Consider the following 17,214-nt stretch of genomic DNA (forward strand, 5'->3'; position numbering starts at 1 on the left):
CTCGTATGAGTCGTATGAGATAATATGATTAAGCAGAACTGGAAAATTCTCATCAAAACCCATTAATCATAAATGAAGTGGTGTGACCCAGTTTGTTTCGTGTGTGCAGCGGTGGAGCTTAGTGTACAGAAGACATGATGCTATGATTTAAAATCATGAACTGAACCACAAGCAGCCGTAACGCTTTGTTACTTCAGTTAGAAATGCATTACTCTCACATGCACACTGGTGATTTGAACTTTTAGTTTGACATTGTAGCATCTCTGCAGGCAGGGGATTCAGGGTACTCTTTAGGCTTAAGGCTGCCTACAGATGATAAGCGTTTTGTGCTTTGCCCCCCACAAGGTTGGAGCAGTGCTATGCCATCAAGACTCTCACTGTAACCTAGCAACAAGTATGAAAACCATCCATCAGACATCTGCAGTGTTGCAAAAACATGTTCCAATTTCAAACAAAAAAGGTTTCAGTCTTGGTTGATCTTTCGGGAATGTGGGAGAAATCCTGGAGAGCAAAAAAGTGGGTACAAAATTAAGTTCAACCTCATCAAAAAGCAGCTGAGCCAAAAAATGGGTTGAAAAATGTCTTGAGGGGGAGAAAATTGTCACTGAAACCCATAGCTGGGTTTCCCATAGCTGGGAAACTCATAGCCAATCACTGCAGGCCCCACAGTACAATTCTATTGATAGAGTGTTTAAAGATTTGTGATAGGCTAAACGATATGACATGGTGATCTATTACTTGTTGAAGCAACTCGGAGGAAACTCGGTTATGTTTTGGGGCTGCTTTTTTGCGTCTGTTCATGGGGCAATTTGCTGAAGAAGAGTGGGCCAAACTATGAGAGGACAGGTGCATTTAGAGCTACAGAAATCACTGTATGCAGTGATTTCCTCCAAAACTTGTGCAATAAAATTAGATTAAGGGTCCCATCGTATTGTCCATGCCATTTACATTCATCTTATTATTTAATGTTCTGTTTGATCAAAAAGCAAAAGTAAGGTCTGATTTCTATTAAATATGGAAAAGAGCAAATTGTGGGTTCTTCTTTTTTTGTAGAAGCGTACCAAAAAATTTGTCCACATCTGTAATTAGATCATAAAATATTGATGGTCCTCTGTGGATCAGTGGTATTTTTAAAAGCTAAATTTTGTGATACTGTGTCCATTTTTCCTCCCATTCATAAAGAAACCTCTTTTTTTGAACATTTTTTTTTTAAACTAAACAAAAAAACAAGATGTACAATAGTAACACAGATACAAATGCAAATAAATGCTCCCCCCACTCCAAACTACCTTCCTCCCAATTATCCACCCTCAGTTGGAAAACCAACACAATGAAGTGAACATAGAAACAAAAGATAAACACCATAAATCAAAGCTAACTTATTATATACATATATTGATACCCTCACATCTATGCCTACATGCCCCACCAACACGTGCATGTTACCAGCCAAGTTTTGCACCGTGAATTCTAGCAGTAGAGCGCTACATCGTAACTATATCATGAAAAGTAAAATAACCACTGCCCCCTACGCAGTACATGAGGGGGCATCCAACACTGAACTATCAGGTTTTTTGCTGCGGTTAAACCAGCAAATTTAATGTTGCGTCGTTTCTCAGTGAGCTGTAGATGTGAATCGTCATTAAGAAGCAATAAAATTGGTTGAAAGGGAATGTCCTTTCCTATAAGTATAAAAAAGTATAGAAGTCACTTTCCTCCAAAATGAATAAACCTTTGGAAAATCCCAAACCATTTGTTTCGAAGAACCAGGTATCCCTAAGGAGCAAAGCTCACAGTTAGGATTTGATGTCAGTTTATCATGCATAAAGAAACCTCTTACCGTTTCTCCACCATGACTGTTCAAGAAGTGAGTCGCTTCTTATGCTTGAGAGGTCAGCAAGACAGCGAACAAGGTCAAGGCTGAATGTTAGTAAACTTCAGTGGTGCATTAAGCTGTAAAATCCAAGCAGTGTGCGACACCTGGATAGTGTTGCCTCTGGGCAACATGGAAAACAGTTCCTTTGCCAGCACAAGGTCATTTTGCCACTCATCATCTGAAGGCAGGCTGATGGAGTGTTTTTGTTTTGCTTCGTTTTTGAAGTGTTTTCTGATACCTTCCATTGGCTACACTGGATTAGATTAGCCCTGTAAGGTAACAGGGATTCCCCCATTTAAGTGAGTAGTGAGTAGAAGTGAAATGGAATCTGACCTTAATCTTTTTTTCTTTCTTCCGGTCTGCTTTCCTTTCACCTCTCAGGACCTGAAGGACAAGGTGACTCAGCTGCTCCCCCTTCTGCCGGTGCTGGAGCAGTACAAGACGGACGCACGGATGATCCTGCGGCTCAGGGAGGAGGTGAGGAACCTGTCGCTGGTGCTGATGGCCATCCAGGAGGAGATGGGAGCCTATGACTATGAGGAGCTCCGCCAGAGAGTGCTGCTGCTGGAGACCCGCCTGCACTCCTGCATGCAGAAGCTTGGTGAGGAAGAGTGGGCATGTATATGTGTGTGGGTGGGTGGGTGGTGAATGGAGCTGCGTTTATTAATCATTATATTCACTGACATCTGCAATAAAAACCTATAAAACCGCTAATGTGAATTACAGAGCTGATTATCTACAATTATATAAGTTTAAAGCTTTCAGCGGTACTATATTGCATGAAAAATGGAGTCATAAAATACAAAGTATTTTTAAAACTTAAAGCTTTCAGTGTTTACTGGTGCCCTGATCCTCTGGAGCTGATCCAGGCATATTTCTATGGACCGAGTATTAAGCCTGATCCACAAACTGCAATGTTTTGACTGTGTTTAAGCCACTGGGCTTTGGCATCGGCACATAGAATCTACCTTTTTCAAGCATTTTGTGATGGTTGTTTGAATACAATAGAAGGAACCCAAATGTCTGTAAACAGAGGAATGTCGTATGTAAAGCCAGCTACAATTTTGGAGTTTTACTTTCAGATTCAGAAGCTGAGGCACTCCTTACTGTGCTCATTGCCTCTTTTTAGAATGAACTGATTGTGTTAAAACTCACATGTAACTCACATATAACTCAGATAACTCAACAGGTAACATGGAGCCTTACCTTTTGGTAATAAACTGTTTTGCTGTTTGGAAAATATATGACAGCAAATGCAAAATCCTGCTGGTGTGGGAGCTGTTTAATCTCTTTTAATGATGCACAGAAATGCTTGAGTACTAACAGGGCCCCCTTGTGGGAAGTCTGAATTACGGTAGAAAATGAAAACGTGAGACAGCACGGTGGTGCAGCGGGTAGCACTGTCGCCTCACAGCAAGAAGGGCCTGGGTTCTTTCTGTGTGGAGTTTACATGTTCTCCCCGTGTCTGCGTGTGTTTCCTTCGGGTACTCCGGTTTCCTCCCATAGTCCAAAGACATGCAGCCAGGCCAATTGGACATGGTAAATTGCCCCTAGGTGTGAATGTGCCTGTCTGTCTGCCCTGTGATGGACTGGCGACCTGTCCAGGGTGTTTCCTGTCTTCTGCCCAATGACCGCTGGGATAGGCTCCAGCTCCCCCCACAACCCAGAAGGATAAGTGGCTTGGAAAATGTGTGTATGAACATTAAAATTCTTTAATATGCTGCTTCTGTTATTCCACAGTTAAAATGACACATTATTCCAAAATTAGGATTGCCACAATATTTCAACACGTGCTGCAGCAGTTTTCTACCACCAGTGCTACATGCTCGAAAAGGTTACGTACAGCCCTGCACTCCAGCCACATTTTACGCTAGCAGCCAGTTAAAAACAAAACAGTCGAAAATGCAATGCTCACAAAATAATACAACATTCAGAGTGTTCGCAAACATGCATATTTCAAAACTTCGCAGAGTATTAGTATTTGCTTCAAATGAAAAAACTTTAAATCGTTTAACATCATTATAATTACCTAATTATGTCACTATAAATACATATAACATCACAACATTATATATAAAGATTAATCACGTGAAGCGTTTCTTCCTGTTTCCTTCCACTGGACCATTTCCCATTAGTCTATCTACTGTATTACACACCAGTATGCAATTTTCCTGAGGTGTGTGAAGTCTGTCGCTGGTCTTTTTAAACGCTGCATGATCTCTGCCTGTCCTAACACCCCACCAGTTAGAGAGGGACAAACTGCACTTTCACTGTCCCCCAGCAACAGTAGCACCTTGTATCTTCTTAGATGCTAAATAGGGCCAAGACTACTTATCAGTTTATCATTAATGATCAATTATGGCCTTGAAATCATTTTTCCGTGTTTTTGGTATGACTGAGTGTTATCTGAAAACTGCTACACAGTGAAACTGATATCAGAAGCAGTGGTTTTTATTTTATTTTAGTTTTATGTTCGGTCTTTGTGGGGTCTTTAAATGCACTGAAACCTTCACACCAAGTCCAGTATGTGTTTGGTATTTAACAAACATGCAGTAAAAATGGATCCTTTGAGAAGTAACAGCAACAAAGTTCTATTTATTTTAATAAAGTGGCCCTAAGATGCAAACACTAGGTAGCAGCCTATTCTGCTAAAAATGTTCCACTGACTCCCACAGCGATTATGATCACAAACAAATTACAATGACAACAACTTAAAGTTTTCTTTTTTTGGATACACAAATAAAGGTGACTGGTTGAACAATTAAAGTTTTTTTGCCAAACTTTTCAGATTTATATATATATATATATATATATTATGTTTGCAATGACTGTCTTTAAAGCTTTTCATTTTACTGCCACAAAGCAGTTTGTTGTTTTGGTTCATATCTATCATTAAAACATATCATTAAAGAGATTTAACAACTAAAGGTACCACAAGGTCATTTTATATAATGAAAGAATTGGGATTTCCTAATGAGAAACACATTGCTGTAATGATAATTGGGTTAAAAAATTACCTCCACAGACTTTTGCTGTAGTAGATCCAGTTGATCTACTTAATTAAATGAACCTTGATTAATCTGCACGATGTTTATGACGCTCATATTAATAGACATGTTTCAGTTTCATGAGAATGTGTGCTAATTTCAATATGAAACGGCTTTGCAGCTTTTTAGCCCCTTCTGGCTCAAATGGACACTGCCCCAGATATACTGAAGATGTAGCTGCAACATAACAATGGTTTAAAATATTAATCAGTCATTTTTTTTATCTTTTATCGATTTATTGTTCCAGTCCCACTCTATGCTTTAAATCTACCAACCCACCATTTCTCCAGATCAGAAAGCTTAGAATGCTCAGCCTGTGCTTGAGCAAAGCAATGTTCAACTGCGTGAAACAAAAAAATGCAATTACTCTGCAATTTAGGTAAGTGTTTAAAGCAAGGGTGATGAGAGACAGCATCCTAACGAGATAATGTACATACTGCTTTCGTAATTATGCGGCGGAGTAATTGGGCTCGGAGATGCTTGATAAGCCGGTAACTGTGCGTGTAATACGAGTCGCTAAACTGGAGATCCCTCCTGAAAGTCCCAGCAAGGAGAGGCCAAACTGATGATCTGACAGAAAACTTACACCGCACCTTAAGTGTTGCCTTTGGCGCGGCAGACCCCCGCTGCTTCAGCACCGCTGCACTGAGGCATACAGGGGCCCTTAAAGGAACAGAATCGGATCCAAAATCAAAAGTGTAGAAGTCCTCTAATTAGGAGTGAAAGATGGCAGCCTGCAATTAGAATTATGTTAATCACACCCCAACAATTGGAATTATGCAAATCGCCCCAGAATAATTAGCAACTACTAGCTCTGTACTTCTTATCAGCTATTTTGTTTTGGATGATATGCTTTGATTTCATTTAGTAGCCCTTATAACTTCTTCATAAATACGCTGCGAAGACTAAATGAGCATCGTACACCAATACAGGTCACTGCAGCTCGTGTAATTGTTTTACCGGCTCTTTTTTCAAAAGTCCTAGCCGGCGTGGCACACCTTGTCAAAATATGACGAATTTGCTGGTGCATGTTTTGCTGCAAATGCCACGAGAGCACAGCTGAGAAAAGGCGATTCTCCTCACTCAGACATGGTGAGGGCTGCACTATCAGCATCCGAAGCTGATTTTGGATGCAAAAAACGACATTACTTGCTTAATCTTCCACTTACTGGCTTTAACAGCATGACTGTATGTCTGTGTGTGTGTGTTTGTGCATGTCCGTTCTAGGCTGTGGGAAGCTGACGGGTGTCAGTAACCCCATCACCATCCGCGCCTCAGGCTCCAGGTTTGGTTCCTGGATGACGGACACTATGATCCCCAGCTCTGATAACAGGGTAAGAGACGCCAGGCTTCTGCACTGCTGCACAGTCATATGAGCTCTGATCTATATACACACAGAGACACATATGCAAACACAGACATGCACATACACATACCCACACATACATACAGCATGGTGCAAAAGACTAAGACCATGTTTCAGTGATCAGAACGTCTATTAAGCACAAGTTATTCATTCAGGAAAAAGTTCTGAAGTACATATAAGATCATCCACTTGCATAAGGACTTCCAAAAATGGAGCTCAACAAAAAAAAATATTAAAAGACAGAAATAGTGGGACTCCTAACGACCATGCAAGACCCAGTGGACCACCAAAAAGTCTAAAAGGAAACATCATAAGATGTGGCATTATTTGGAAATGTAGGAAGCGGAAAATACAACCAACTTCTGAAGTTGGCTGAAGTTTGGAGATGTGTAAAAATATTCCTGCAGATTTCTTTAAAAAAGCTGAAAAGAACAGCAGGCAAAAAGTAAATACACTAAATACAGAAAAAAACATTATATTTTTAGTTGTTGAGGCAGCAGGGGAGGACCACCACTCAGCGCTGCCGAAACAGGGCACGGTGGGGAAGGTCACTAATAGCTATACATCTCTGCTTGACGTAAGGCAAGCAACCCAGCACAACTAATCTCCAGCCCAGGGCAAAATGGCACCAAAAACACTGCTAAACATGCAACGTCCACAACAAACAGTTATTTACAATACAATCTCTCCTTCTGAAGAGCGGCACCTCCTCTGAGCCTGTTTGTGCTCTCCATGGCCATGCCTCCCGCACATCCATGACCACGTGAGCCAGTAGCGTGATGCTACATAGCCCCACCTTCAAAGTTCAGCCATCTCAATGACGTCAAAGAGTTCAAATAGAGTTCTTAGGGTCTGCAGGGGTACGCCACCCACAAACCACACAACCACCCCACCCCTTCCCCGAAGGAGAACTCTCTGCAGCAGTGGTCCCACCAGTCCTCTCTCAGGTCATGTCCCCAGTGAATATACTAAGCACTGCATCCTCCTTCCCAGGAAAGTGGAGCTCCATGCATGCTGCTTGCACGTGCTGGAGCTTTGACTCTCTGCCTCGTGTACCGCGCATTGAAAGCCAGGCCAATGCGGCAAGCTGCATGTGCCATCACAGTTCCAATGCCAGCTCGTCCATTGGCTGTTTACTAAACAGCAGCCGCATGGACAACCATGATTCCAGCCCAATGTGTCACTGGGCGGCCATGGTCAACACCACCAGGCTGCCATGCTGCTCCGCTGGCAGGTCCTTGTGGCTTCCTCCTTTTTCATCTAACGAGCCTGCTTTTTCACTGTCTTCACCGCCTGTCCTCATTGCACTGCTTCTTCCTCTGCAGACCTCGGCTGGGATCGGTTCTCTGCACTATCCATCTTTGAGTTGTGGAAACACCATTCCTCTAAAGGCCACTAGGGAGTACTACCCCACTCCTGACACCACTGTGGCGTTAGAGCAGAGGAAGACACAGGAAACATAGCGCTTTAAGCAAATGCTTAGAACAGCAGCAGCAGGGCAGAACCTCTACTCAGCACTGCTGAGGGCAGAACGGGGCAGGTCACTAACAGCCATACATCCTTGCTAGACGGTAGGCAAACAGCCCAGCACAACTAACCCCCAGCCAAGCACAGAATGTCACCAACAACAGCGCCACACATATAATGTCCACGACAACAACATTTATTTACAATAAAAGTCTCTCCTACCGAGAGCGGTGGGAACAGTGTCTCTTATACAAGCACTTACTGCCCAGATGAAAGGTTTTAAATAAGACGCTTACGGAGTTCTGACACTGAAAAATGAATAACATACTTAATGGCTATTTTGACTGGACATTGACAGTACAGAGCACAGTACTCTACACCAGCAGTATACCAGTTTACTGTATAACAGCATGCACAGACGTAAATATGCCCGTACGCATGCACACACACTCCGACACACACTCTGAGTCACTCTTGTGGAAGCTGTTCCTTTGCGTGGAGAAAGCTGAGTCACTGATAGATGGCTATCCCTCCTCCTCCCTCCCTCTCTCTCTCACCACCTCTTTTTCCTCCCTCTTTCGCTCTCTGTCCCTCTCTCGCACTTCCTGACCCTTCCTGTCACAGCCACAGTGCTTGATTAATCACTCCATCACTGGACTGGATATTAACAACTTGTTTAGGCTAAAGTTTCCCCACCGCCGCCTTAATTACCCACAGCTCCACCAGCGCCTGACACAGCTGTCCATGGAGATGATATAGTAAAGCCCTCCCCACTGCGCACTGTACACGACAAACAGCCCAAAATAACCCACACTGCAGGGGGGGAGGGAGGAGACTCGAGGAGAGGAGAAATGGAGAGAGGAGACATACAGAGAGGAGAGGAGAAGAAAGAAGAAAAGAAGAGAGGAAAGGAGAGGAGAAATGAAGAGAGGAGACGAAGAGAGGAGGAGAGGAGAAATAAAGAGAGGAGAGGAGAAATGAAGAGACGAGACAAACAGAGAGGAGAGGAGAAAAAAGAGGAGAGGAAAGGAGAGAGAAGAGAAAAGATAAGAGAAAATGAGAGGAGAGGAGAAAAATGAAGAGAGGAGAGAAGAGGAGAGGAGAAATGAAGAGAGGAGACAGAGAGGATAGGTGAGGAGAAATGAAGAGAGGAGACAAACAGAGAGGAGAGGAAAGGAGAGAGAAGAGAAGAGGAGAAAAATGAGAGGAGAGGTGAGGAGAAGAGGAAAGAGGAGAGGAAAGGAGAAGAGAAAAGATGAGAATGAGAGGAGAGGAGAAAAATGAGAGGGGAGAAAAGAAGCGAAGAGGAAAGGAGTAAAGAAACGAGAGGAGAGAGGAGAGGAAAGGAGATGAGAAAGGAAGAGAAGAGAGGAGAGGAAAGCAGATGAGAAGAGAGGAGAAAAGCAGGAAGAAGAAATGAGAAAGGAGGAGAGGAGACAAACAGAACAGAGGAGGGGAGAAGAGAGGAAAAAAGAAGAGAGGACACAGGAAGGGGAGGAAATGAGGAGAATTGAGAGACGAGGTCAGAGTAAACAAAAAGTGGAGATGAGAGAAGACAAACAGAGAGGAGACAAGAGGAGAAAAGAAAGAAGAGAGGAGGGGAGAAAAACAAAGAGGAGAGGTGGTTCAGAGAAGAGAAAAGAGAAGAGAAGTAATGTGCAGAGGACAAGATAAGGAAAAAGCTAAACAATGAAGAGGAGGAAATAGACAAGATGCAAAGAAGAAGAGAAAAGAGTGAAGGAGAGTAAACAGGACAAGACAGGAAGAGGACAGGAGGAAGTAGAGAGAGGACAAGATCTCTGAAGGGAACTGTATCATTATTCATCCTCCTCATTGACACAGTCTAAATGGATATTGTGAACAGCAAAGGTCATCTTCCATGATCAGCCCTCCGTCTCTGGCTTTAATGATGGCATCACTCACTAAAATCACATTAGCCTTCAGATCAATCACTGATCACATTAATCGACAGATAAATCACAGTGATCGCGCTAATGGCTGTATCAATCATACTGATCACGCTCAGGGAGAGTAAATGTCAGGGGCTGCATGGCACCAGCCACCTCCCTCAGGCCATCTCTGGCAAGGCCATGCAAAGACAGACGGCCCGCAGGTCAACCGCAACTCCACTATCAGGGCTCCAGGGAGTCAGTTGGATGGAAATAAACATGCCTGAAGGAATAGTTTGGCAAAAAATCGATTTTATTATAGATTTTTCCCCAAATGTAGTCAATCAGCCGAGACATGTTTGGCTAACAAAGCTAACAGAGATGTTCACTAGTCAACACATGCTAGTCTCTGGTGTTTAAGTCCAACTCAAGTCTCTAGTCTTTAGTGGAGAATTTTAGTTTCGTCTTTGTTTCGCTGCAGGAATTGCGTTGTACAAAAGTAAACCCTCTTACTAAAAAGCTGATTCAACACGGCTGGAGGACGGAAGGGAAAGAGGCAAAACAGCTTAAAATAGTTGGTTAAACTGAAGCTTCTTTACCAAGTATGCTAGCTAGATAGCGTAATAGCTAATCCAGCTGTAGCCTAAATTTAAATGAATATGTAACTTACTAAAACAGATGCACTAACTGCCATATTTGGTATGCAAACTACATACTAGCCAACCATCACATTGTTGACTTGAGTCATGAGTCAATTCATTGAGACGTGATTCAGTCACTCAAGGCCCCATCTCATGTAGCTAGCAAGTAATGGAAGGTTATTCACACCAGTAAGCATTGTGCACTAAACCGGGCAGTCCTTTCTCTGAGGTTAAAGTTTCACAAGTCTTACTTGTCAAATACTGAGAGTCGAGTTGCGACTTCAGGACAAGTCTGAGTAGAGTCTTGAGTCAGTCAGCACGCGACTTGAGTGCGCCTCAAGTTTGAATCAGTGACTTGAGTCCTCAACTCTTGTAGCTAACAATTAATGGAAGCTTATGCTTACCATTTAGCCTTGTAAACTTAGTTGTGTGACCTACTGGTATCTCTAAAATATGGATTGCAAAAGTGAAAGAAAAAGACCAGGAAAAAAGAAGTCAGGTTAAATGAATCCATGTTTGAGTGTGATCACCTAATATTTGAGCGAGAGAGGGACTGTGTGTGGACACATCACTTCATCATCAGCTGACCCCCTTCATTAACATCAATACGGGTTTTCAGTGTAAACGAGCTGAAATAACTCATAAGTGATTATTTTACAGTCCTTACTCTGAAAGTGAGGAGAAGAACTGAGGTCGTCAATCGACATACGTTTGTGCAGCTGGGAGCGGAGGTGCTCTCGCTGATGATTGGTCAGGGTGATGAGAGGGGAGGGAAACATGCTATGATGTTACAGATCACCAAGTTAATGCATCATTCTGTAGTTGACTTTTTGCCAATATTTGAAACTCTGGGTCTAAGCTTGAATTTTCTATGGACAAAATGAAAGTGGTTCTTGAAAAATCACCTCTAACCTGCCCTGTGGTAAATAAAAATATTCAGAACTCGATGTTTTGTCCTGTGTACATTTTTCTCCCATGTATCATTAGATCGTCTGAATTATGAGGTCGCTAAAGAGTCATAATACTAATATTACTATATGCAAGCTAATGCTGCAGCGCATCAATTTGACCTCACTAAGCTACACGAAAGTCAGGCAGGTGCTACCTTGTTAAAATGTCCTATAGTAGTGAATATTTACAGGTAGCTCCACACATAAAACCTCTAGGTAGGATATTTTGATAGCTTAAATCACCTTATCAACAAAATACTACCAGCATTAAAACCACGAAGCTCAGCTTCTGATTCGACAACTTCTTGTTAGAATTTTTCCACTTCACCTTCAACAGTGAAGCAGTTATTAAAACACCTCTGGAGCCAGAATGTAACTGCTGCACTGTTCAAGGTGGAACAGGAAAATTTGAACAAGAATGTTAATAGCAGTAAAAGAATAATTAGGATATTTTGATATACCTAAATCAGCTTGTCAGGGGGTAAGTAGTAACATTTAAGCTGAGTTTGTACTGAATTAACAGAAAAAACAATAAAATGTTGAAAACACTGAGTTGCTACACTGCACTGATAACAAGCTCATGCTCGGTAGGACCGCTCAGTGGCGGTCGTATCACTTTGTGGTTTGTTAACCGTCTTCAAGGACAACCAGAGGAGTATTAAAAGATGTGAAAACCGCTTTCAGTGTGGTCATGTTGAGCAGTGTTGTCTGAGTGCAGGTCAGCTTGTAGGGCTGCCACACTGGCAAAACGTGCTGGATTGGGCATTTTTTGAGGAGGCTGCCAGTCTAATAACTTCAGTGTGCAGTAGCATTAGCTTACATATAGCAATATCCATATTTTGACTCTTTAACAAACTCATAATTGAGAGGATCCAGTGATATCCGAGAGAAAAATGTTCATAAGACAAAAGGCTGTGGTACATTACCTCAGGATGTGACAGAGGCAGTTTTCTCATAGGGGAAATTCCTTTTAGACCCTTATATGGGTATAAGAGCGTAGCCCTCAACTGGTTTCCTCAGCTGTTGGCTCACATTGACGCAACCAAACGTCATACAGTGTTTAGAAGTGTGCAGAAATCACTACGCTTTGAACACAGATTACAGAGAAACAAGAATTATGTCTTTTGAATGATATGACGCAACAGATTGTGCTTAATGTGACCAAGAACATGAACCAAACAAAGTAAAAGAAAGGATCGATTTTGATTTCTGGTTGACTTTAATGCTCCATACTTCTTTCTTACGGTTTATCACTCTCGCTCTATCGCCCTGCTCGGTCCTCACCGGCATGCGCCGCTGTGAGAAACAGCTAAAAATAAGAACGTGCACCACATCTCTCTCTGGAGCGAGAGGGGAAATGAGAGAGAGAGAGAGAGCAAGGGAAAAGAGGAGGGAGGGAGAGAGAGAGAGAAAGATAAAAAGAGAGCGAGACTCCTCAGAGGGCCCTCATTATAGCGTAAAAGAAGAGTGCGAGGCCCAAACAGCAAGTCTATCTGGGGTTTCGCTCTGAAGGCTTCAATAAAGACAGCATGACTGAGAAAGGATAGAGCCACGGCAGCGGTGCTGCGGGGTCCACGGGACACTCCGGTCACGCAGGGAGAAATAGAGAGAGAGAGAGAGAGTGAGAGAGAGAGAGAGAGAGATGCTAACAGGATTGATTTTCTGTAAATGTGGACTGGAAAAGGGCAGGGTGCAACTGCAGCAGTGGAGTGCAGAGCACAGGCAACATCTTCAGCCCCACACAGAGAGAAGATCAATAGATGTGCCAACACATACGCACACACTTAGACTGCACAGTAAGAGTCTCCACAGGTGATAGGCTCTGCTGTCATTAAAGCCAGGAGATGATGTGTCTGTACTTCCAGGGCACTTTTATCACAGCATCTGTCTCTCTGTCTGTCTCTCTCTCTCTCTCTTTCTCCCTCCGTTCATTTACCGCTCCCTTCATTTTCACCCAATTCTGCCTTTTCCCCTCCTCAACCATTTTAACACCCCTCTGTCTCCATATGCCATCATGTTTTATTCGTCTCTCATTTCCTCAGTATTTTCTCTCTTTCTACTCAACTTAAAGAAGCCTTATATTCAGTTACAGTGTTCCCAAAGCTTTTAAATCTGTTTTGTCATACAGCACTGTGAGTCAGAAACCACCCTTCATTTATTCATTTCCACTCAAAACAGCCATTAAGTACAAGTTATTCATTTTTCAGGAGAGATTTCTGAGAAGATTAGATATAAGATAATCCACTTGCATTAGGAAGGAGGGGCCACAAAATAAGAAAACTGTCCCCATCAGATAAACAGAATTTAAAGCTCTCATCTCTGAGAGAGGAGAGGAAATCAAGCTCCACTCCTGCGTCAGATCTGAAAAAATCTGCAGGTGTTTCTGTCCATCCTTTCACCGTGAGAAGACAACCCAACCCTTTGGTTCTGTAGCTGTCAAGAAGCCCTTACTGAGAAAAGAAAGTAGAGACAAAAGGAACCCAGAAGCTGGACATCTGGAGATGGAGTGATGAGTCTAAATTTCTTGTGTAGAAGCAGAAAGTGCAACCAACCTTTGGAGGAGAGCAAGAACCTCTTTAGATTTCTTTGGTAAACTAAAAGCAAGTCTACGAAAAGGAATGGAAATTAAAGGAGGCAAAGAGTGAACACACTAAATACTGAAAAAACTGATATTACATGTAGTGTTGAAGACAGTTGTGCATTTTTCTGTTTGTGCTTTTTTCATTCCACTGATAAAAATAAGTTAAACATACTTTATGGCTGTTTTGGCTGAATATAAGGACAATAATGGAGAATCCATTTTTCTGCATTATTAAATACACAGATGTGGTTTGATGTGAAATGAGGTAGAATTGATCGGAGTGGTGGTGATTGTAACCAGATGTCTGAAGCATTTAGTACCTCCAAAAGCTACAGGTACTACGCAAAATGGTTACAAATACGTTGACAGATGACTGAGACATTGGTTGAAATGTCTGTAGGTTCACTGGTCATTTTGGATAGTACATGAAATGTATATATTTACATGGTAGACATCATGACACTTTCATGTCATTAACACTATAAAGAAGTCAGTAGGTCCACTCCAAATATTTCTACCCTTCAATTCTAAACATTTAAGTAAATGAAGGTTCATCTCTGACTTTTGCACAGTACTGTACATCGGTCTTCAGCTCGGTCAGTGAATTGAATTGTCTTCTTTACAGAAGAAGGAAACTTCTCTTCCACCTACTTTTGAGAGATATGCTTTGACAGTGACAATATATAAGCAGTATTATCTCTCCTCAGGTGTGGTCGATGGATGGCTACTACAAGGGCCGGCGAGTGCTGGAGTACCGCACCCTGGGCGACTTCATGAAGGGCCAGAATTTCGTTCAGCACCTGCTGCCGCACCCATGGGCCGGTACAGGCCACGTGGTCTACAACGGCTCCCTTTATTATAACAAGTACCAGAGCAACATCCTGATCAAGTACCACTTCCGTTCCCGTAGTGTCCTGGTGCAGAGGAGCCTGAGCAACGCTGGCTACAACAACACCTTCCCGTACTCGTGGGGCGGTTGGTCCGACATCGACCTGATGGCCGACGAGAACGGCCTGTGGGTCGTCTACACCACCATCCCCAACGCGGGCAACATCGTCATCAGCCGCCTGGAGCCGCAGAGCCTGGAGGTGCTTCAGACGTGGGATACGGGCTTCCCCAAGCGCAGCGCCGGCGAGTCCTTCATGATCTGCGGCACGCTCTACGTCACCAACTCGCACCTGGCCGGCGCCAAGATCTACTTCGCCTACTACACCAACACGTCCACTTACGAGTACACAGACATCCCCTTCCACAACCAGTACTCACACATCTCCATGATGGACTACAATCCGCGGGAGCGCGTGCTCTACACCTGGAACAACGGCCACCAGGTGCTCTACAACGTCACACTCTTCCAGGTCATCAAGACCTCCGGGGACTGAGGTTCGGCCGGGGAAATCGGGTTGCGCACACGCCTGAAAAGCAACATCGCACACTCGCACACACACCACCACGTATACACACATAAACCCACACACTGACGAGGAGGAGGAGGAGGAGGACGGGACTAAAGCTTAGACTTTTTTTTTACATTTCGATCTTCATAGAGTGCTATTATTCACGACATACCGAGAGAAACATGGACTGAGCTTTTGCCTCTTCTTTTTCCTTTTCTGTGATGAGTCAGCATGATATACTTCTCTTTTTATTTGTGACGAGAAAAAAAGAAAAAATGAATAAACGTCGACCTTTAACGTTTTAGAGTGTGCCTTTCATTTCGCCCCACGAGGAACACAAAATGGGAGATGTGTTAGAGTCAAGGCTGCGTTTTTCATTCCATTCCAGCCCCAAACACTCCTCAGCCCCATGATGGATGCTTCTCCAGAGTCTAGCTGCCTTCATCCTTTTTTTAACAAGTAATTTATCCAGGAATGCAGAGAAAAAGTGTGTTCACTACACCACCGACAGTCACCATGTAGACAGACTTTTATTACTACAGCAGATGCCAGGTTACACTCATTTACAATAAATAGATGTAAAAGTGTTGCTGCTGTACAGTTACACTGATTTAGAATCGATACATAACATTGATGGATGATGATTACTTGGCTCAGGTGTGGAATGTCACAAAAATGATGCACTGGCTTTTAGGGGAAGGTCCCCAAGGACCTGATTGAAACCCCTGACCCTACGGTAGTCATTGCTAAACCTTGCCTGCATATTTTAGTGGATAATAATTAACAAAAGTACAGAGAAAATTCAAACTTAAAGATGGAAACAATTGTTTTTAATCATGCACCGTCCTTTTTTCCACTTTCATTAGACCTGTCAAACAATTAAAAGCATTCTTTTGCGTAGTTCATCGTGATTAATCGCATTTGACCCTAAAAAGCTGGTAATTTTGTTATGGCTATATGAGGAGACAAAATAAGCTTCGTCAGAATGTATTTATTACTTTCAATAATTCAACAGTTTTTTCACTGATGAACCTAAACATGAAAATTTCCTGTTTTCATTACCGACATCCAATGAGAGCAACAGGGGCAGTGTGTTCCAACTCCTCCACGATTGTAGCCTTCTCGCTCTGTGTCTTGTTTTGATGGGATTTGGAGCTTGTCCACTTTGCTGTTACTTGCGTTAGCTTTTCTCCCACAAGCACTGTCCAGCATAGTCTGCCAAATTACTACTATTGCAGACATCAGCAGCATTTTGCTTGTACATGACATTTCAGACTTGATGTATTTCGGTGATAAACAAATTCACCAAGGCAGTAGCTGGAAACTTTGACGCCTTAATGGAACTTTCCATTTAAAAGCTGTATTTGAACAAGAGGGCTGCAGTCACAGAGTCATGACACAGTTCAAAGGGTCAAACTAGGAAAATGAATCAATGACACAAGAAACGTTAATCGTTTGACACCACTCATTGTTATACATAACACAATGTTTTGAAGCAATTAAAGAAGAAAAGTATGGACACCAAACAAGTTTTGGATGATTGACAAGTGCATATATTCCACCATTTTTTTTTTTTTTTAATTGCATGCAAAAACTGAATGAACAAGCCAGAAATTTAAAATTATATAAATTGGGAACAAAAGGAAAACAAAGAATTATACTTAAATGGGGTGGAAAAGTTGCTTCTCCAGTAAAGGAGAAATGCATCAATTATTTTCACCATCTTGTAAGTGTTTGGGGCAGCAGTTTCTTAAACTGGGTGTCCACAGGAGGGCGCTACGGAAAATTTTATAACTTGTATCTCTACTTAGTAATAGTAGTAATTCTTAGTAATTCCAAATTTTTTTCTTTGTCAATGTATTAAATCTGCATCGGCCACATCTAAAACATGTTACAACATGTTAGATGTTATTAAAGATTATTAAAGTTGAGTACATGTGCCAACCAATCACAATACACTACCATCCAGTGCCCACTTAAGTAGACATCAGATTCAATGT

At 42.4% G+C, this 17,214-nt stretch overlaps 1 protein-coding gene across 2 annotated transcripts in view; it reads left to right on the top strand.

Annotated features, from left to right (window-relative positions):
- olfm2a (olfactomedin 2a) overlaps nucleotides 1–15,516 on the top strand; it is a 151,742-nt gene extending 136,226 nt beyond the window's left edge. For both annotated transcript variants that reach the window (XM_036567516.1, XM_036567515.1), the window contains exons 4-6: nucleotides 2,258–2,477; nucleotides 6,151–6,257; nucleotides 14,525–15,516. In XM_036567516.1, the coding sequence (XP_036423409.1) occupies nucleotides 2,258–2,477; nucleotides 6,151–6,257; nucleotides 14,525–15,199 (1,002 nt within the window). In that variant the 3' untranslated portion in view covers nucleotides 15,200–15,516. The remainder of the gene's footprint in view (nucleotides 1–2,257; nucleotides 2,478–6,150; nucleotides 6,258–14,524) is intronic.
- The last annotated feature ends 1,698 nt before the right edge of the window (nucleotides 15,517–17,214 follow it).

This window comes from Colossoma macropomum, unplaced genomic scaffold, assembly GCF_904425465.1.
Source record: "Colossoma macropomum unplaced genomic scaffold, Colossoma_macropomum, whole genome shotgun sequence".
In the NCBI taxonomy this organism is placed as follows: domain Eukaryota; kingdom Metazoa; phylum Chordata; class Actinopteri; order Characiformes; family Serrasalmidae; genus Colossoma; species Colossoma macropomum.